This window comes from Dromiciops gliroides, chromosome 2, assembly GCF_019393635.1.
Source record: "Dromiciops gliroides isolate mDroGli1 chromosome 2, mDroGli1.pri, whole genome shotgun sequence".
Lineage (NCBI taxonomy): Eukaryota > Metazoa > Chordata > Mammalia > Microbiotheria > Microbiotheriidae > Dromiciops > Dromiciops gliroides.
Window position 1 is genome coordinate 409,301,279 of NC_057862.1, and position 22,828 is coordinate 409,324,106.

The window sequence follows — 22,828 nt, forward strand, 5'->3', positions numbered from 1 at the left end:
ATACTCCATTTCTTCAAAGATTCTTGTCTACAGAAGTATTTACATACATACATATATAATCTGAATTAATTAAATTCACCCATTCCCATCCATTTAAGTTCACTGACACCCAATATGATGCTGCTTAATCTTTCCATCTCCTATTTGACCACATCTTGCTTGTCTTGGTTCATAGATCTTACATTCCAGGTTCCTATGAAATACTGATCTTTACAGCATTGAGCTTTACTTTCATTATCAGTTGTATCCTCAGATGAGCTGCCTTTCAGTTTTGGCCCAGCTGCTTCATTAGTACTGAAGCTATTTGTAGTTGTCCTCCACTCTTCCCCTTGGCATGACCTTAAGTGCTCCTCTTCCAATGTCATCTCTTTTATCATTTTAGTATTGTCTATGGGCAAAGATGAATGCTTTGCTATTTCCTTCTCCAGTGGATCACCTTTTGTCAGAACTCTCCACTGTGATCTGTCTGATTGGACAACCTTAAGTGGCATACCTCATAGTTTCATTGAGCTAACAAGACCCTCTGCCATGACTAGGCAGTGATCCAAGGTGGAGCTCACTGGTATTGTTACTTTTTGTTTGTATCCCCAGCATTTAGCACACTACTTTGTACATAGTAAGTGTTTAACAAATGCTTTATTCATTTTTGTATTCTCTAACTCTGGAAATCAACCCTACTGAGAAATGCAGACTGACTCATATAGCTCTAGTAGAATAGGGTCTATGAAATTATATAATGAGTTAGACAAAGGGAACTGAAACCTTTTTAGAGATGCATGCACCCTAGGCACCACACCTTTGACTGAACTAGATAAGGACAAACATGGGCTGGGAGAGGTCCTTCAGTGTCATGTGTTATACCTATGAATACCATTCTAGTTTTTTTCTGTCTTCATAGTCTACTTGTTTTCTATGAGGGAAAGGACCTGGGCTAACCACACTGTATCATATATGTAAGCATTTATTCTAGTTCATTGTGTTTAAAAGTAGATGTCTTATAAGGGGAAATTAAGGGACTGAACTGCCAAAATTAATTGAGAACCCTATTTCATATGTACATGTAGATATGTAGATATGTATGGATATGTATAAATATGTGTACATATATATCTTAATGAAATCAATTCAACTTTTATAAATACTAGGTTTTCCTTTTACCCCAGAAAAGGAAAATGTGTTTTAAAAATCTCAGTTGTCATAAAAAAAAATGACCCACATAATATCTTGGAAATTATTCGCATTGTCTTCATCATGCCCTCAACCCCCATATCCCTGTTTTCCATTGTTGAGTTTGCCTCTTATTTGACTAAGAGGTCAAATACAGTGTTAAGTTAAATAAAAACTTTAAAATGAAGAGGAAGCATTTTTATTCATTCTCTCCTTCCCTTTTTTGTCAGAGGGAAAAAATATCCCTTAACCTTTACAAGAATAACTTCTCCATCTTTACCTCTAGTCTTATCCTCTCATCTTCAGTCTCTTATTTACAATAGCTCCTTCACTTTCACCTACAGGCCAACCCAAGTCTCCATCCCCTAAAAGCCTTCCCTTTGATCCTGCTACTCCATCAAGCTGTCATACCATTTTTTCCCATAAGCATGGTGTACTGGAGCCAGCTCATACCAGTTCTTAAAAGCTAAATATTAAATTTTTAGTCTGAGCATTTATACCTATGAGTGAGATTTTCCCTACCCCTTAGATATAGGCTTGAATCAGTCTTTCCCCTCATACAGGATAGACTGTAAATGCTCTCATATAGAATAGACTATAACTGCTTTGTCTTTTCGTACATTAATCATTCTCCTTTAAACCTTTAAAGGTGTATCTATGGTTAGGATGGACCAATCAGGGCAAAGAGAAGAACTCCCAAAATAGCCGCTCTGGAGTTGCCCTGGACCAATCAGTACTGGTAGAATAAGAAGTAAAGCAAAATCTTGATAACACTCAAAGTTGACTAAGTGGCAGAATTGTGTACCAGCTAGGCTTGGCTGATTCTAAATCTTTTGATGGATTTTCTATTGCCACAATGTGAAGTCATAAGCAATAATGATAATATTGATGGGTGCAGTGGGAGGAGTTTTGTCTAAAAATGGTAGAGTATAAATACTCTTAAGCCCTGTATGGGTAAACTGTTTAACATTTACTAGCATATCACTGAGCATGAATCCAACCTCTGCCACTTAACTGGCTGTGTAATTCTGGGCAAACCATTTAACCTCTCTGTCTCCATTTCCTTTCTGTTAAAAAAGAAATATTAATACTTGTACTACCTGATTCAATTCATAGGGTTATTGTGAGGAAAACACTTTGTAAATCCTAAAATACTATAATTAATCAAATATCTTATTATTATCATCATTATTAAAACATTGCCTCTTCATTCTTCTTTGTACTATTTGGCTTTTTTAAAGACTACATTTAATGAAAGATTATCATTGATCTCCTAATTGTCAAATTTCAGTGGCTTTTTTTTTTTAGTACTTTTTCTCAGTAAATTTCATTATTTGTTTTACTATAATCATCACTCCTTGAAATGCTCAGCTTCTGAAACACTCCATATATATTCCTGTTTGTTTCCTAAACTCTCCCTACTACCTCTCTGGCAGTTCCTTCTCTGTTTCCTTTGCTAGGTCTCCCATTTGTTACCCAGTGCCTAAATGTGACTATTTTCTATGATTTTGTCCTTAATTTACTTTTCTTTTCTCCCTTTACTCAGAATTTATGTTGACATTTTCATCTACTATGACTTTGTGGAAAACTCTGGTCTAAATCTCTAGTGCCATCTTCTCTCTTCCCACTTTTCCACCTGCTTACTGTTTCCACATATATGTGCTGTTATTTTTCTGAAATTTTGTCCAAAATCAAATTTCTTGTTATTCTCCCCTCACCCCCCCCCAAAAAAAAGTTTCCCTTTCTCCTATCTGCCATATCTCAATTAGTGCCATTGAGATCTTCCCATCAACTTAGGTTTGAAACCTGAGTAGATCCTACCCCTTCCTTTTTGGTATTCTCTCACACATAATTTCTTCACTGTTGTTTGCATTTCACCTCCATCCCTTCATTTACATTTCCTTTTATTTTCCTAGTTTAAGTTCTCATTTCCTCTTGTCTGTATTATCATTATACCCTGTTTATATGGTCTTTCTATCTCTTGTTAATTGCCCTTCCAGTCTACCATACACACTGCTACTAAGTTAATTTTCATTTTCATTTTTTTACTGTTTATATTGATGCTTTTTATTTTTTACATTATAGTAATTTTCCAATCCCTCATCAAACATTGAGTTTTTTGGTGTAACAAATAAATAAATAACACCTGAGCAAAGTGAATGTATCTGGTATTTCATATATATATATGAAATATATATATAAAATATATATATATATATATAACATTCTACCCCCGTAGTCTCTTCCACCTCTTTTTACCCAAAGAATGGAGTGTTTTATTATCTTCTCTCTCTCTTACTTAATTTTCCCAAAGTGCAGCTGTGATCACATCACTCCCCTACTTAGAAACCTTCAGGGACTCCTTATTATGTATAGAATAAAATTCTTTTTCCTAAATATAACATTCAAGGTGATTCAAGAAGTGGTTCCAACAAATCTTTCTAGCCTTATAACTCACTACTTTCCCTCTCAAATCATGCATTTTGCATGGATAGTATACTTCAAAATAAGGTAAATATAAATGCTTTCTTCCATAATATGTCTTAACAAAAATTTTTTAAATCCTTTTTTAGGAATCAAAGTTCATTGATAACAAGTGTAGTTCCTGGTGACTATGATGGAGATTCACAAATGGATGTCCTCTTAACATATCTTCCCAAAAATCATGCCAATAATGAATTGTTAGTTGTTATCTTCTGGGGACAAAATCAAACATTAAGTAAGTACATTTATACCACATATTAGCTCTTTAATTTGTCAGTGGATATTGAAGTAAGCAATATTCCAGCTATCTTTAACTTGAATGTAACAGAAGTATGATTCTAATCTCAGTTCATAGATATATAGTTCTGTAGTTGTCGTTAGTTTTGTATGTACAATTTAAATAGCTATTACTACTTTTATTTCTCATTCAATGTTCATGATATTTTTCTGGCTAAAGTGACAAGTGATTGAACCTACAGAAGTCTCTCTCTCTCTCTCTCTCTCTCTCTCTCTCTCTCTCTCTCTCTCTCTCTCTCTCTCTTTCTCTCTCTCTTTTTAATGTAATCTGGACTCCAGAGGAAAAAGAAGACTATGAGGGTAGAATATAGTCAGATTAAAAAAAACTGTATTTAGAATAAGTTTTGTATTATATACAGATAAGTTAATTCAATTTGATTCAGTAAACATTTATTAATCTCTATTAGGGACAAGACACTAAGCCAGGTTCTCAAAGTACTCAGGCAAAAATTTAAAAAGCAATTCTTACCCTTAAAGAGCTTATATTCTCCTGTGAGATTCAAAATCTAAACAGATAAATAAATACAAAACAATTTGAGGAATGAGAGCATACTAACAACTAGAGAATCAAAGGGGTCAGAAAAGGATTCTCAATAAGGTGACATTTAAACTGAGCTTAAATGAAGCTAGAGAATTGAAGAAACATTCTCTGCATGGGAAACGGCCTTTGCAAAAGCACAGAAAATGGGACATAGAGAGCTGAGTTTGTGCAACAGTGTTTGGAACATGAAGTCTAAGAACAACAATGTGAAATAAGTCTAGAAAGATAGACCAGAGCTTTCTTATGAAAGGCCTTGAAGAGTGTCATGGTCAGACCAGTCCCTTAGGAAAACTATTTTGGCATATACATGGAAGATGGAATGGGGAAAGAAGAGACTAAAAGAAGGGAAACCACTCAGGAGTCTTTTGTATGGTCTGGGCAATAGATAATGAAGCCCCTGAGATCAGGGGTAGTCAAATAGGGGAGGTTTAGAGGTATAATTTACAAAAATTTACAAACAAAAATGATTGGAAATCAGGAGTTAAAGAGAATAAAAAGTCAAGTATAACTTTGAGGTTGTGAAACTTGGTTGCTATAAGAATGGTGTGGTCCTCAATAAAAATAGGGAAGTTTGGAGAATTTGGGGCAAAAGAGTATGAGGTGGTTTTTGTTTGTTTGTTTGTTTTTTAAGATATGTTGAGTTTGAGATATCTATGAGACATCCAAGTGTAGATATCGTACAAATAGCCATGTAGTGCTGGGGTTCAGAAGAGAGATTAGGGCTAAATATAGAGATTTGGGCATCATCTATATGGAGAAGATATATTTGTGATATATATGTATGTGCGTGTGTGTGTGTGTGTGTGTGTGTGTGTGTGTGTGTGTGTGTGTGTATGACCACACAAAAATATATGAACTGATAAGAGTCAATGAGATCACTAGGAGAAAGGATCACTAGATCACTAGAAAAGAGAACATACAAAGGAGGAAAGCCCAGGACACAATAATAGAGAGACTCCTATAGTTGGGGATGAGAGATGGTTAATAATCCAGGAAATAAAACTAAGGATCAATCATTCAGATAATCTGGTGTTCAGTTAAACACAAGGACCTCAGTTACTGGAATAAGGACTTGCAGTTTGATTAAAAACTGATGGGAAAATTGGATAACAGTATCGAAGAAATGGTTTTTTTGAAGAAATTAAATTCTGAACAATATCTTATACACACATAAGCATCAAATAGATATATAACCTAGATATAAAAGGTCAATCATAAATTTAAAAAACACGGAAAAATTACCTATCAGATGTGGAAGGTGGGATTTTAGCTGGGATTTGGAAAGTGAAGGGAAGCCAGAAGGTAGACAGAGAAAATTCCAGGCATTGAGGATAGTTAATGAAAATAGAGTTAGGAAATGGAGTGTATTGTGTGAGAAACAACAAGGGGGCCAGTGCCACTTGATTGCAGAATACATGGTGGGAGAGAATGGTATAAGAGTCTGGAAAGGTAAGCAGGAGGTTATTAAAGTCTTTGGATGACAAACAACTTTTTTAAAAAAATTGATCATGTAAGTTAACAGGGATTTAACTGGAATTAACTGGAATTTTTTGAGCGAGCAGGATGACATAGTCCGACTTGTACATTAAGAAAATCAATTTGATGGGTGAATGGAGTAGGGAGAGTTGTGGCAGGAAACCCAACCAGTACGTTATTGCAGTAGTCTGTGTGTAAGGTAATGAGATCCTGCATCAGAGTGGTGGCAATGTCAGTTGAGAGAAAGAGGGTAGATAAAACAGATGTTATGAAGATAGAATCATCAGGACTTGGCAACAGATTGAATATCAGAGGTGAGAGAGAGTGAGGATAATAACTAGTTTGTAAGCCTTGGTTACAACTGGGAGGATGGTGGTGCCCTTGATAGTAAAAACAGGAAAAGAGAAAGTCGGGGCGGGGGGAATAAATTAGCTCAGTTTTGAACAAATTGAACTTAAGCTGTCCATGGAATATCTAGTTAGAGATGTCTACTTTATTTGGAAATATGAGACTAGAAGTCAAGAGAAAGGTTAGGGCTGGACAAATAAATCTGGGAGTCATCTGCATAGAAAAAGGAAGCTGATAAGATTACCAAGTGAAATAACTGTGGAGAAAAGGACAGAACCTTGGGGAACATATATCATTAATTAATGAAGATACAGGAAAGGAGAATTAAGGAGGAGTGGTCAGACAGGTAGGAGGAGAACCAGGAGGGAGTGTCAGAAAAACCTAGAGAGAAGTGAGTATCAAGAAGAAGGTGATCAACAACAGTGTTAGAGGCTACACAGAGGTCAAGAAGAATGAAAATTGAAAAAAATTACTGAGTTTAATGGATTAGAGGTCATAGTAAGGATATAAGAAAAAGGTTTGGGGTCACAAGGCAGAGAGAGAGAAGTGGAATGACAACAGATTTTAATCAGATAAGGGATTTTCAGAGTTCATGAACATGGAAGTAGTACTTTTGTAGGTGATGGCAAGATTAAGGGTATGACCATATCCTTGTGAGGCTGAGGTGCAGTGGAAGAGTAGATCATGGGAAATGAGTAAGTTAAGGAACTGGGAGCTTAAGGTGTCTTTCCAGGAATGCCAAGATGTATATTGAAGTTCCCTAGTATGATGACAGGAGTTGAAGGGGAAAGGGAAACAGTGAACCAGACACTGAATTCATTGAGTAAAAAAGGAGAATATTCTGGAGGTTAGTAGACAACAGGTACTTGATTGCTTGGTAAATATAGATTGAGTGACCATCAGATGAGGAGATGTTAGTCACTGATGACAGTAGGGGAGAGCCTGAAAGTGACAATGTGGAACAAGGAGTATTCCAGCTCCCCCATTTTGGGGAGCAAGATTTCAGTAAGTTGAAAAAAACAAAAGGATCAAGAAAGGAAGATTTAAGACAAAAGCAAGTTTCTTGTCTGTAGAGATAACTCCCAAAGTGCACAGTAAAAGAGATGGGAAGTTTGGAGATTTGGTGGAGGATAAGGTGGGGGGAGGGTAGAGGTTGGATTGAGGGGAATGGTAATATGGGAGCGGGCATCATAGAAGTTAGTATGATAGCCAAGGGTTCAGAGTCATTGGGAGGGAAGCGTATGATGGTGTGGGAGTTTGTTAATCATTGTAAAGAGTTAGGTAGATTAATGACTGGTAGAGGGGGAGCAATGGAAGTGTATGTTCCTCCTTGAGCAGGCCCTAGCAGGGGATTGGGATGATGTGGCAAACCCAAGCAGCGAAGTGAGATGGAATAGTTTCCCTCCTTCTCCATAGGTCCAATAATACTTATCTGTGTTTAAGGGAAATTACATTGGCACCTGTGTAGAAGATAAACTGATCTAGAAAGGGACTTGAAGGAAAGAAACTAATCAGGAGGCTGTTTGAAAAACTTAGACGAAGGGATGCAGAACTATATTGAGGTGGCTTTGTGAATGGAAAAAAAGGGTCAGCTGTGAGAGATGTTAGAGAGATGGAAACAGCAAGATCTGGCTATTGAGCACAATGATAAGTTTACACACCTGGGAGACTAGAAGAGAATAGAACTGGCAGAAATAGGAGAGTTTGAAAGAGGAGTGGAGTCTGAGAGGGAGATCTGTTGTGGACATATTGAATTTGAGCTGTCTCTAAGACATCTAGTTAGAAATGCTTTTTAGGAAGTTGGTGATATATGGCTGAAGCACAGGGGAACTTTGAAAAACCTAAAGAATGATATTTCCTTTTAGAACCTAGTTGTCAAAGTATGTCAAATAACTGATCCCATGAATTTACTTTTTTCCTCCAGATCCTCGCAATAAGACTGTTTTCAATAGGACATTTTATGATGAACCACTAATTATGGAGTAAGTATCTACTATGGCTTCTCTATAATAACTTAAAATTACCCAAATAAAATTAATTCTTATCAGATATGAAATTATGCTGTCAAGTATTGAAACTAAGTATACTATATTTTAAACTTTTATGCTCTTGATTGCAAGTTATGTCACTACCATGGTTTATATCTATAATCCCGTCATCAAAAGAGAACAAAGTGAAAAACAAACACTGGGGAAAAGAGAGGAGTAATGTTTACAAAATTAACAGTTCAGTTGCTTTGATTGAATTGCTTATGGAGCAGTTCTGAGTTTGGGAATAATGCTATCCAAAAAGGAAACTACTTCAGGATAATTGTTTTTAGAAAGAAGTTTTTGGGTTTGTTTCAAGTGGGCCTTAGAGGGCAGGTACTGAGTCTTCTTACAAGATGCAGAAAGACCTTGATACTAAAATTTAGAAGAGGTACTTCAGAATATTTAAGACAATACAAAGTGGTTTTCACCAAAACTATCTGGCAAGAGAGAAATGGGTCAGTGGAACGCCTTAGACATAGCACTCACTAACCAAATACATTCAAAATATTGTTATTTCTTTAGTCCATAAAAAATAAAAACTTGAAATGCACTTTTTATCAAATGCTCTTAGGAAAACTGATTAGCAATAAGTTAAGAAATTAACTTAGACCCATGTATATTATACCATCTACATCAATGAATTCCAGTTGGATCAAAGACTTCAGCATAAAAAATTCTATTAAAAGGTAGAAAAAAGACATTATGCATTCATCTCAGTCATGGAAAAGCAGAATGGTGCAGTGGCTATCCATTCAACCTAGAAATTAGGACAAATGGACTTCCAAGCCTGCTTCTGAAACATACTCACCATGTGACCTCAGACAAGTCAGTTCAGCTCTTATTGCTCTAGTCATCTCTGAAACTAAGTTGCAGAGAAGAAAGCAACCTGCATTAACAGAGGGAGTTTTCCTCACTGTGGGGTTTACTACACCATGGAAATTTCAAACGTGATCTATGTTCCTCTGTCTAGAGAAAGGGAACTACATTGCTTCTATTAAATTTTTTTTTAAAAGAAGGAATTATTAGACAAAGTTGGCATGATTGATTATATAAAAATAATTTTCTATACAATAACAACAAATAATACTAATAGCTAGTATTTATATAATGTTTTAAGATTTACAGATCACTTTACAAATATTACTACATTTTATCTTCACAACAACCCTGCAAGGTAGATACTATTATTATCTGTCTCCACTTTATAAGTGAAGAAACTGAGGCAGATGTTAAATGACTTTTCCCAAGAGCCCCTAGTTTTTAAATGTCTTAGACCAGATTTGAAGTCAGGTCTTTCAGACTCCAGTCCCAGAGCTCTGTCTGGGGCAAATTTCAAAAGAAAAATAACTTGGGAAAAAATATTTATGGCAAATATTTATAGCAAATGGGAAAATTAAAATGACATCTTAAACACAAGAGACTGTTAACTGAAAATGGCAACTCCTAATTCCTAACTGATAAATTGAAAAGGGACACAGACTATGAAAGAGGAAACACAAATTGTCAACCTTCATTTGAAAAGTAAGCAACCTCAGTAGTAGTCAATGGGATTAATATTAAAAAAAAAAAAACCTCAAAGGTACCATCTCATACCCACAAAATTGATGGGAGAAAAAATTTAAAATAATGATCTTTAGTTTTAGCAGAATTGTGGAGAGAAAGGCACATATTCATTGCTTGTTTTATTTTTTGTTTTTGTAGGCAATGGGGGTTAAGTGACTTGCCCAGGGTTACACAGCTAGTAAGTGTCAAGTGTCTAAGGTCGGATTTGAACTCAGGTACTCCTGAATCCAGGGCCAGTGCTTTAACCACTGCGCCATCTAGCTGCCCCCATTGCTTGTTGAATTGCAATCTAGTACAATACTTTAGGAAAGCAATTTGGAAGTACATAATAAAAGATACATAAGTCTCCTTCTAATGCTCCTGTTGATACCATGCCCTGAAAATGTTATCCAAAAGAAAGATTCATTAAAATTTTTAAAAAGTATTATTTGTAATTTCAAATAGTTGGAATCAAATTCAACATTCACCAATAATTCAATTCAGGATGCATTTGTTAAGCTTCTTCTATGTTATCGGCTCTGTTTTAAGAGCTAGAAACACAAAGAAAAAAAGTGAAACAGTACCTGGACAGCAGGTACATAGTAAACTAAATTGTTATTATTACTTGCCCTTCATCCTCAAAGAGGACAATGACAGATGTCATGACTTGCATTGAATTGGATTTAAGTGAGGAAGGCTGTGCAAAAGTGACCAACCTAATTTTCTCCTCCAGAGCTATCTTGGTCCAGTGGCAAGATATGTTATCAGCACGACTAGGGATGGCCCTGCATAGTAAACTAAATATAAAATACATACAAAGTAATTTCCAGGAATAGGGCACTTGTCATATATGAAGAGTAACTTGTTAGCAGTAGGGTTCCAAAGGCACAATGGAAGGATAGGGTAGAGTGAAATGGGGTTGAAACTGACAAGAGGGAATCAGGAGGAATGGTAGTCATGGAAGGGAGCATCAGCCTAGGCAATTGATTGAATTGAACCTTAACAGCAGATGATCATTCCGTTTAGGCAAGCAGTGGTAATGCTGATTTAGTCATTGAGTCCCTGAGCAAGAGTGAACACTGGTGAGAACATGGGATGGAGTTAGGGTGCAAGGATGGTACACATGATTGACCTCTTACTCTTGATGACCAAGGTGGGATCCTGGAGCTAACTGGGGATTAAAGGGTTTGGCATATTTAAAGTGCTCACTTGACAGTCATCAGCCAGGCTAACTCTACCCCCCAGGCTTACTCTGGCATGAAATAAATTATCTCTCCCAGCATAGAAATCTCAGAGATCTTTGACCCTTGACTGGTGCCAGATATTAGTTAGCCTGCCTACAGGCATTTATTAAGCTTCTACTTTTTGAGTGACACTGTGCTGAGCACTTGGGGATAGAAAGAAAGACAAAAGATTGTTCATACTCTCAAGTAATGTACAGGTTAATGAGGGAGATGATATAAAAACAACTGTACAAGTCAGACATACATAGAGGAAAGGGGAGGAAGCAGGAGGGTAGATAATGAGCATGGCAGGCTTGTTGGAATCCTGGGTCTTTCCTGGTTGTATAGGGGGATGGTTGAATAAATTATGGTGGGAGGGTTTACTAGATGTATGATTTCATTTCTTTAGCAAGCTCTTGGTGAGGAACGTTTTCCAGTGTAGTGTGACTCTTTTTCTCCTGCTTAGATTTTTAGAGTTATTTGGGGCACTGAGAAGTTTAGTGATTGGCCCTGCATAGTGCAGCCAGCAGGTGTAATAGGCAGGGCTTAAATCCGTATCTTCCTAATTCAGACACCTATTCTTTTGCTGCGCCAGGTAGCATCTCACAGTATGTTCAAGTGATGGAGGTATGGACAGGGGATGGCATGGGTCATGAGGTCAGATGAGGTAGGAATAGTGATGCCAAATAAAAACAAAAGAGGATCATTGGAGCATTTTTTAAAAATGCACAGAAGAAAACAAATACAAAGAAGGTCAGAAGGAAACAGGGAAGTAAGGAAGCTTTGAAAGTAAGATGTTGACTTTATAAGATTTTATTTTTAAAAAGCAAGTTTAGAAAATGGGGGCGAGAAGCCAGGAAGTTGCCTGAGCTCTCCCGAGTTTCCCTTAGAAACAACATTAAATCAAGCCTGTAAATGTATTCTGGAGCTACAAAACCTACCAAAAAAAAAGAGAGAGAAAGAGAATCATAATCTTCCAACTTGAGATAATTTGGAAAGGTCTGTCTCACTTGGGCAAAAGGGGAGCACAGCACAGCTCAGTGCAGCACAGAGGGTGTCTGGGCAAGTAAGCAGAAGACTCTCGTCCACAGCACAGATCAGCACCTGAGGCTCTTTAGTCCTGGATCAGCAGGCCAGTTGTGAGACCACACCCTCCCAGCCCTGGCTGAGAGGGCAAACTGCCAACTAGAGAACCACCCGCAGGACAGGCACCACTAGGCCAAGCCATCTGAGCACAGGGAACAAGTCCAGAGCGGTGAGGAATCCCCAGGCCTCAGAGGCCTCAAAGCAGAAAGCCACTGACCAGGCCCCTATTCCCCAGCACGAGAAGCTTGCAACAGTGGCCCCTGTGCCCCAGGAGTAGATCTCAACTTTAAAAGTCACAAAATAGGCTAAAATATAAGTAAGAAACAGAATAGGACCCTTACTATAGAGAGGCTTCTATGGCGACAGGGAAGACCAAAACACAAACTCAGATGTTCTCACTCAAAATGCCTACATGTGAAGCCTCAAGGAGGAAAATGAATTGGTCTCAAGGCCAAAAAGCCTTCTTGGAAGAGCTCAAAGAGGATTTTGAAAATCAAATGAGAGAAAAAAAATGGCAAAAGAAATGAGAGTTATACAAGAAAAGTATGAAAAAAGAGTCAACAGGTTGGAAAAGAAAGCACAAAAATTGACCAAAGAAAACAATTCATTAAAAACTACAGTTGACCAAATGGGGAAAAAATCCACTGAAGAAATCAACTCCTTTGAAAGTAAAATTGGCCAAAACAGTGTTACTGTAAACTGTCCCAAATCTCACGTTGTTGACCTGTCATCAACATTCTTATGTCTGGTTATCTAAAAATGAAAGCATTCCACAGGATCATCAAATTTTTTTTAAGGAAAAAATAAAGAATACTGGTCCTGTTTTCTAAAGAAACCTTGTAGAAAATTCTTAATTTGGAACTATTAGTTGAAATTTTCAACACTCTACTGCTATGCATGTGTTATCGTTTTCGTAAAACTAGAATGAGTTTTGTTTGTTAACATGATCTGCTTAGATTTTTTTTAAAACCTTTGAAAAAGTAAAATCCTTTCTTTGAAAAAAAGAAAAAACAAAGTAAAATTGGCCAAATGAAAAAGGAGGTACAAAAGCTTACTGAAGAAAATAATGCCTTAAAAATTAGAATTGGGCAGATGGAAGCTAATAACTCAATGAGACCCCAGAAGTCAGTCAAACAGAATCAAAAGAATGAAAAAATAGGAAAAAAAAAAGTGAAATACCTCATTGGAAAGACAGCTGACCTGGAAAAAAGATCCAGGAGAGATAATTTAAGAATTATTGGACTACCTAAAAGCCATGATAAAAAAAAAAAGTCTAGACACCATATTCTAGGAAATTATCAAGGAGAACTGCCCTTATATTGTTAAATCAGAGGATAAAATAGTCATCACCAATCACCTCCTGAAAGAGACCCCCAAAAGGAAAACTCCAAGGAATATTGTAGCCAAATTCCTGAATTATCAGGTGAAGGAGAGGATACTACAAGAAGCCAGTAAGAAATCATTTAAATATCATGGAGCCACAGTCAGAATTACGCAGGACCTGGCAGCTTCAACACGAAAGAATTAGAGGGCTTGGAATATGATATTCCAGAAGGCAAAGGAACTTGGCAACCAAGAATCAACTACCCAGCAAAATTGAGCATTATCTTTCAGGGGAAAAGATGGACATTAAATGAAATAGGGGACTTTCAAGCATTCCTAATGAAAAGACCTAAACTGAACTGAAAATCTGATCTTCAAATACAAGTCTCAAGAGAAGTATAAAAAGGTAAATAAACAAGGGGAAAAAAACTTTATTCAATAAGCTTAAACTGTTTATATCCCTACATGGGAAGATAATCCTTGCAACTCTTGAGAACTTTATCTCTATTTGGGCATATAGAAGGAGTATACACAGAGGGTATAGGTATAAATTTACTTTGATGTGATGATATAAAAAAATTAAGGGGTGAAAAAAAGGAGTATATGGGGAGAAGAGGAAAGGAGAAGTGAAATGGAATAAATTACATCACATGAAGAGGCACAAAAAAACCCCTATTACAATAGAGGGAAAGAAGGGAGGGATGACGATTGTTTCAACCTTACTCTCATCAGATTTCGTTCAAAGAGGGAATAACATATACACTCATTTGGAAAAAGAAAGTTTAACTTACTCGATAGGGAAGTAGAAAGGTAATGGAAAAGGGGGGCACTGATAGAAGGGAGGGCAGATTGAAGGAGGCAGTGGTCAGAAGCAAAATGCTGGTGAGGAGGAACAGGGTGAAAGAAAAAAAGAATAAACAAAGGGGGAAATGGGATGGAGGGAAATACACAGGAATCATAACTGTGAATGTGAATGGGATGAACTCTCCCATAAAATGGAAGTGAATAGCAAAGTGGGTTAAAAACCAGAATCCTACAATATGTTGTTTACAAGAAACACATCTAAAGCAAAGAGATTGCAAGGGGCTAAAATTCTAGCTAGTCTGTCTAAAATATCTAATGAGTGGTCGCCAATAAATTATAACCTTTAGCAAGAGTTTAGACTTTTAAGCATTTATTAAGGAGAATAAGAATTTGGCGAAGAGAGAGAGAGAAAGGCCTAGATTCATCTATCTATTAAAAGGAGAGAAAGCATTCCTAGCTCCACTCTCAACCAGAGTCCTGATGAAACAGCGCGAGAGCGCCAGCCTTGCCCCCTTTTTCTCCCACAAGCAAACCACTTCCTGACACCAAAGAGCCGCATGTCTTGTCCTCAGACTCCTTCTCCTCATGGCAGAGCGTCCTGCATTAAGTCTCCAGCAGGTGGCGTCATTCCAATTGTTACAAGATACACACATAGTAAAGGTAGAAGGTTGGAGCAGAACATATTATGCTTCAGCTGAAGTTAAAAAAAAGCAGGGGTAATAGTCCTTATCTCAGACCAAGCCAAAGCAAAAATATATCTAATTAAAAGAGATAAGGAAGGAAACTACATCCTACTAAAAGGTACCATAGACAGTGAAGTAATATCAATACTAAACTTATATAGACCAAGTGGTATAGCATCCAAATTCTTAGAGAAGTTAAGTGAGTTACAAGAGGAAGTAGACAGTAAAACTATACTAGTGGGGGATCTTAATCCTCCCCCTTTCAGACCTAGATGAATCTAACCACAAAATAAATAAGAAAGAAGTTAAAGACGTAAATAGAATTTTAGAAAAGTTAGATATGATAGACCCCTGGAAAAAATTTCAATGGGGACAGAAAGGAATATATCTTTTTCTCAACAGTAAATGGCATGTACACAAAAATTGACCATGTATTAGGGCACAAAAATCTCACAGTCAAATATAGAAAGGCAGACATAGTAAATACATCCTTTTCAGATCATGATGCAATAAAAAATACATGTAAAAATGTGCCATGGAAAGATAGATTGGCTAATATGACAAAAAAGGAAAATAATAAATGTTGGAGAAGATGTGGAAAAATTGGAACACTAATACACTATTTCTGGAGTTGTGAACTGATCCAACCATTCTGGAGAGAAATTTGGAACTATTCCCAAAGGACTATGGGCCTTTGACCCAGTAATACCACTACTAGTTCTGTATCCCAAAGAGATCATAAAAAGGGGGAAAGAACTCATATGTACAGAAATATTTATAACAGCTCTCTTTGTGGTGGCAAAGCGTTGGAAATCAAGGGAATGCCCATCAATTGGGGAATGGCTGAACAAGCTGTGGTATATGAATATATTGGATTACTTTTGTACTATAAGAAATGATAAGCAGGCAAATTTCAAAAAAACCTGAAAAGACTTAAGTGGACTGATGCCAAGTAAAGTGAGCAGAACCAGGGGAACATTGTAGACAGTAACAGCAACATTGTGTGATGATCAACTGTGATAGACTTAACTCTTCTCAGCAATAAATACAATGATCCAAGACAATTCCAAAGGGTTCATGATAGAAAATGCTCTCCACATCCAGAAAAAAGAACTATAGAATTTGAGTGCAGATTGAACCATACTATTTCTACTTTTTTGCTGTTTTGTTTGTTTTTTGAGGAAATGTGTTTAATGTGATTGTACGTATCTAACCTATGTCAGATTGCTTTCTCTGTTGGGGAGAAGGGAGGGAACAGAGGAAGGGAGAAAAATTAGGAACTCAAAATCTTACAAAAACAAATGTTGAAAACTATCTTTACATCTAACCAGAAAAAAAATACTATTAAGATTGGGGGGGGGGGCGGGGGAGCAAGTTTACATAACAGAAGCAAGAAATGGAAGGAAACAGGCATTTATTAAGTACCTAGTATGTATCAGAAGTTGTGCTAAATGCTATAATAATAATAGCAGGTAACATTTATATAGTACTTACTATATGCCAAGCACTGTGCTGAGCATTTTTAAATTATTATTTCATGACCCTCACAAAAACTCTGGGAGGTTGGTGCTATTATTATCCTCCTTTACAATTAAAGAAACTGAGGTAGGCAGAGGCTAAGTGACTTGCCCATGCTTACACAGCTAGTAAATATCTGAGACTGGATTTGAACTCAGGTCTTCCTTACTCCAAACCCATCACTCTATTTACTTTTTTACCCAGCTGCCTCTAAACCATGAATAGGTATTCATAATTTCACATATATTCATCTTTTTTCTTTTCCATTTTGCAGATAGACATGTGCTTTTTTGTTCATCAGATTCAAAATAAACTTTTTTTAATGATCAAACAGTATTAGAAATACAAAGAAATCTAGAAGAGATTATAGAAAGTAATGCAGAGGAAAAATAATTTTTCAACAAACAGTATATACTATGACCATATAAATGGAAAAGTAAATAAGAATAAACAGACAGCCTTATAGGGACTTAGCAGTGAGCAGTGAACGAAAGTTATGTAATTTTGTCTATTGAAAATAATGTATTTTAATGTAAATAGCAGAAAGAGAGAAAGAAATGAAGAGAAGAAAGAAAAGACAAAAAGGAAAGACAGACATTAACCTGGGATTGTGTTTTGTTGCCTTACCAAAGTCAACAGTTATACATCAAGTGAGTGGGGGCTATGAAAGGCATGAAGGATCAGTCTGATTTAACATTTTTATTTGTGACTTGCATGAAGATATAAAAATGACATGTTTATCACATTTGCAAATGACACAGAGCTGACAAGGATAGCTAATTCACTAAATGACAAAATCAAGATTCAAAATGATCTGAACAAGCTGGAATGATGGGCAAAATCTAACAAGATGAAATTTTCTAGGAATTACTGTAATTTAAACTTTAAGGAAGAAGTGTAACTTAAATTTTAAAAAGCCAACAACTGAAGTACAGGAGATATGGCTTGATCACAGTTCATGTGAAAAAGACTTAGGGGTCTAATGGACTGGACACTCAATATTGAATCAGTAGAGTGGTAACACTATCCAAAAAACTAATGTGATGTTAGCACACATTTAAGGAAACATGGTGTCCAAAGCATAAGCAATGATAACCACATTATAGGCTGAATTAGTTAGGCTATAACTGGAGAATTGTGTTCAGTTCTGAGTGATACAAGTGAATGAATAAATAAAGCATTTATTAAGCACTGACTATGTACAAAACACTGTGCTAAATGTTGGGGATACAGATAAAAAAAATAAGATAGGCCCAGTGAGCTCTAATGGAGCTCACATTCTAATGAGGAAAAAACACATAGGGAAAGTTTCAGCTGCAAGTCAAATGGAAAAAACTCATAGTCCTTAGAATGCAGCAGCAAAGCAAATGTGGTTATCTCTTTAATGATATTTTCATTGATAAAATCATATCAGTTTCTGATATTGAACTGTTTGATGCTGCCAAGAACTTTGGTGGCAAGATTTTTTTAAGTTTTTTTTTTCTTTTCTACATCTTCAATAGCTATGGCTATTGGCTATGGCTTATGGCACCTGCAGGAGCAGTTGCCACACTGCATTTCACTGGGTCTGCTTCCTAGAATGATGGTTAAAGGTACCAGGCTGGAAGCATTGCTATTATTAAGGCTCTTGGGTTCATTTTCCTGGGTTGTCAGCCTCAGGGTCTGATGGGAGATGATGTGGTGGTTTGACTTGCTTGGAACATTTTGATTCCTGTCTATCCCTCAGAGTGCTCTGATGCTTCAGCTTGACTGGCTTGCCTACTCTGAGTGGTGGTTGGTTGGCAGTTGGTGGAAATGTCTAGCCCCTTTAATATTGGAATTGTTTGCCATTAAGAAATGGGTATAAAAGGATCTGGTGGTCTTGAGGGTGATGCCACTCCTAGGGTTCTTGCACCTGTCTGTCTGTTGGTAGCACTTGGTCAGCAATTGTTGCTGGTGGTGAGGAGGTAAGTGCCCCCTCTTTGTAATGAGGAATAAGCAGGGCATGAATTCCAGACCAAAGGAGAGTCTGCAGTTCTGTTACTCTGAACCAGCCAACTTTCCAAGTGGCTGATTGTGATTGAGCCCAGCAGCAGTCTGCTATTGCACATACCCAAACTAGGTCAGGAAATTGCAGAGCTCAGATGAGGGGAGCAGCAATCAGACTTTACCCTGGATCAGACCACTTTGGGAGCATTGAAAACATATAGATTCCCAGTCCAAGATGCTCTGAAGATCCTGGAACAACAAAATGTTCAATAACTCAAGAAAAGCAGGAGAAATGCAGACCTTCCCTAGAAATGTGCATACTTTGGCCCTAACATCAAGTGCAAGGTCAGAAAGTAAGCTAGAGGGGGCAGCTAGGTGGCACGGTGGATAAAACACCGGCCCTGGATTCAGGAGGAACTGAGTTCAAATCCGGCCCCAGATACTAGCTATGTGACCCTGGGCAAGTCACTTAACCCTCTTTGCCGCTCCCCCCCCCCCAAAAAAAAAATAAAAGAAAAAAAGTAAGCCAGAAGAATAAGTAAATGACCCAAAAGAAGAAGGGGGGGAGGATTTTTTTTAAAGCTATTATGGTGACAGGGACACTCAAGATATAAACCCAAAAGAAGAGAATGACTCTAAAACATCTGTAAGTAAAGCCTCAAAACACAGATTAGGTACAGATTCAACTAGAATTCCTAGAAGACATGAAGTAAGGGTTTCAGAAGAGTCCAAAAAAAAATGTTTTGTCACTGAAATGAGAATACTAGAGGAAAAAAATGGGAAAGAAGAGATATGGAAGAAATAATTGGAAAATGATTCAACAGTTTGCACAAAAGGTACAAAACTTTGCCCAAACAACAAACTCCCTGAAAATTAGAATGAAACAAACAGAAGCCAGTGATTCCATGAGATAACAAATATTAAAATGAAGTTAAGAACCTGAAAAAAAAATAGAAGAAAATGTAAGATATCTAATAGCAAAAACAACTGACCCGGAAAACAGATGGAAGATAAGTGGGAAAAAAATTAAGAATCATTGGACTACCTGAATTCTATAATGAAAACAAGAATGTAGGTAACTAATTTTAAGAAATCTTAAAAGAAAACTGGGGGCAGCTAGGTGGTGCAGTAGATAGAGCACTGGCCCTGGAGTCAGGAGGACCTGAGTTCAAATCCGACCTCAGACACTTGACACTTACTAGCTGTATGACCTTGGGCAAGTCACTTAATCCTCATTGCCCAACTAAAAAATATAAAAAATTAAAACTCCACAGATCTATTAGAACCAGATGGTAAAGTAGAAATAGAAAGAATTTGTTGATCACTTTCTGAAAGAAACCTCCAAATGAAAACTTCTAAGAACATTATAGCCAAAATGCAGAGCTTCCTGGTCAAAGAAAAAAATACTGGAAGCAGCCAGAGAGAAGTTCCAAGGAGCCACATTAGGATCACACATGATGTATCAGCCACATTCTAAGGGAGGGAAGAGCTACCTTGTAAGGTATCAAATTCTCTAATATTGGAGCTGTTCAGACAGAGGCTCCATAAAACCTTGTCAGTGGTGTTATAGGAGACAGTCTTGGCTTTATGTTAAAATTCTACATCTAAGGTCCCTTACAAGTCTAAAGATTTTTTGCAACCTATGGATATTGTCAGGGTTTTTAACTTTTGAATGTCTCTCTGTGTAACATTTTTCTCTATTTGAGTTACATTGCATCCACAGCCCTAAGGATCAATGTTGATTTTTATATGTAGTTATTTCTCTGAAAACCCTTGGATGATTTAAGATTCTTCATGATTTAAGATTCCAAAATAAATTGCCAAAGATCATATTAATAAGGAAGCAAGCATAATCCTTCCCTTTAAAATGACTGAGATTTTGATAAAATTTCCAGAACATACTTGATTTCTCTTCATTATTTTTCATTTCAGCTTCAATGGTGATTTAATCCCTGATATTTTTGGTATCACAAATGTATCTAGCCAACCACAGATACTAATGGGCGGGTAAGTAGATACTAATGTTATTATATGACAGTCTACATTGTATAACTGTTGGTGCTATTCTGACTTCTATGTAAACTGAAGCTAAAGATTGGTTCCTATATCTGTCATTGAAAAGCTCAGTCCATCATAAATAAGACCATAATTTTGCAGATTTTATTTGGGGTTTTGTTTTGTTTTGTTTGCAGGCATTGAGGGTTAAGTGACTTGCCCAGGGTCACACAGCTAGTAAGTGTCAAGTGTCTGAGGCCGGATTTGAACTCAGGTACTCCTGAATCCAGGGTTGGTGCTTTAACCACTGCACCATCTAGCTGCCCCCTTTTTGCAGATTTTAAAAGGGTATTTTATCAGTATTTGGAATGCCCTTAATCAAAAAGTGAATTTGGCTTGAGATTGTTTCTTAACTTGAAAAAATTGTGTTTGTTCTCTGAGAATTGGAAAATGGGATATTTAAAGTTACTATATTTTATCATTTGATTTTTAGGTGTGTGTTTAGGGATAGAAAAATTTCATTTAAATATGATGGCTCTTAAGACACCATATCATAGTAGATAGAGAACAAGCCTTAAAGTCAAGTGGATGTGGGTTGAAGTCTTGCCTTGATACATCCTACTGAGCAATGCCCTAGAAAACTCTCTAAGACTAAGTTGCAGATCTGCATTGCTAGAAAGTTTCCTTACTGGAAATTTCCTATACCAATGAAATAATCATAAGTCAATACCAAAAAAAAATTAAAATTTTAGATAAAAAACCTTTTTTTTTTTGAACTCTTCTAATTATGCTCTCAAACTTTCTCTGTTACTGTTATGAAAGTCTCATAACAGGGGCAGCTAGGTGGTGCAGTGGATAAAGCACTGGCCCTGGATTTAGGAGGACCTGAGTTCAAATCTGGCCTCAGATACCTGACACTTAGTAGCTGTGTGATCCTGGGCAAGTCACTTAATTCCAATTGCCTCACCAAAAAAAAAGTCTCATAACCAGAATTTATGGAGCATCATTTACTGTGGTACTTGGCCAGACTTTCTAGTCACCTATACACAGAGTGCTCATGTCAGTAGCCCAAGTACACATAGGGAAAGCTCCTATGTACCTGTGTATAGGGATCTTTATTATTGCATTTTCCCTGCAATGGGATAGTCCTGTTCATTTAAAAATAAGTGAACTATGGGCAAACTATTTCTCATAAGAGATCAGTAGCCTTGTAATATTTTCTTGCTTCACAAAATCAGTATACTGACTTTTCAGAGTGGTGTTAAGACTTACCTTTTTCTGTCTCTTCCAAATACCTAAAAATCTAATACATATTCTTTCCTTGCAATAGGGAATGGTGCTTCTCTATGATTATTACTTTTTTTGAACTACCAGTCACAAGCTCACAGATTTGTGTTTTCATAATTCAAGATTTTCTTCAAAAGTACAACACTTTTGTTCAACTACATTTAAGGCAACTAGGTGGCAGAGTGTATAAAGCCGTGGATTTGGTTTCAGGAAACTTGAATTTGAATTCCATTTCAGGGATCCACTAGCTGTGTGACCCCTGGGCAAGTTACTTAACCTCTCAGCCTTAGTAGCCTCATCTGTAAATTGGAGATAATAGCACCTACCTCACAGGGTTGTTGTGAAGATCAAAAGTGATAATGCACAGGCATCATTTTGCAACCCTTTAAGGGTTATATAAACTTAAGTTCATTATTATTTTGAATGTTTTTTAACGAAGAACATACTTTGGTACCAATCAGAATGACTTTAAACAGACAAGGTAAATCTCAAATGATTTAACTTGAGAGGAGTATCTGGATATTCCTATTTTAGAGAGTTGATGAGGGGGAAAATGGTTCTGTCTTGTTCCTGTTGCCATATCTAATAGAATCTAAAGGAGGCCCTTCTGAGGAAATTGCCCATTACCCACCCTTTAGGATATCAGAGTTACCTAATAAAGTCTTCCATGGGCCAAGGCTCAATAGATAGGTAATCCTTATCTTTCCCTTTCTCTCTCCAGCATTTTCTTTGCTTCCTTTAATATCTCCAAAAGCTCTGCCCCTGTTTGTTCTCAGAGTGTCAGAAGGTGAACAAATAATCAAAAGTGGGATGGTGCCAGCCAACTTATTTTGTTCATTTACACAGTTCCTAGTGATAGTGTTCATATAGTCAGTAACATCCTTTTTGAAAACTGAGGAAATACTCAGAATATTTTTAATTTGTGTGACTGAACACTTAAAATAAGTGCATGTGAAATTAATGGTTTTTTGCAGCCTCAGAACACTAAAAGAGTCCATATTCTGGATTTTCTGTTTATTTTGCAAGAAAATTCTTGCAAATATTCTGTTATAACTT

At 36.8% G+C, this 22,828-nt stretch overlaps 1 protein-coding gene across 2 annotated transcripts in view; it reads left to right on the forward strand.

The window, feature by feature from the left end:
• The window catches only part of ITFG1 (integrin alpha FG-GAP repeat containing 1), a 266,663-nt gene that overhangs the window by 10,498 nt on the left and 233,337 nt on the right, over window positions 1-22,828 (forward strand). For both annotated transcript variants that reach the window (XM_043984576.1, XM_043984577.1), the window contains exons 3-5: window positions 3,741-3,886; window positions 8,238-8,295; window positions 20,423-20,497. In XM_043984576.1, the coding sequence (XP_043840511.1) occupies window positions 3,741-3,886; window positions 8,238-8,295; window positions 20,423-20,497 (279 nt within the window). The remainder of the gene's footprint in view (window positions 1-3,740; window positions 3,887-8,237; window positions 8,296-20,422; window positions 20,498-22,828) is intronic.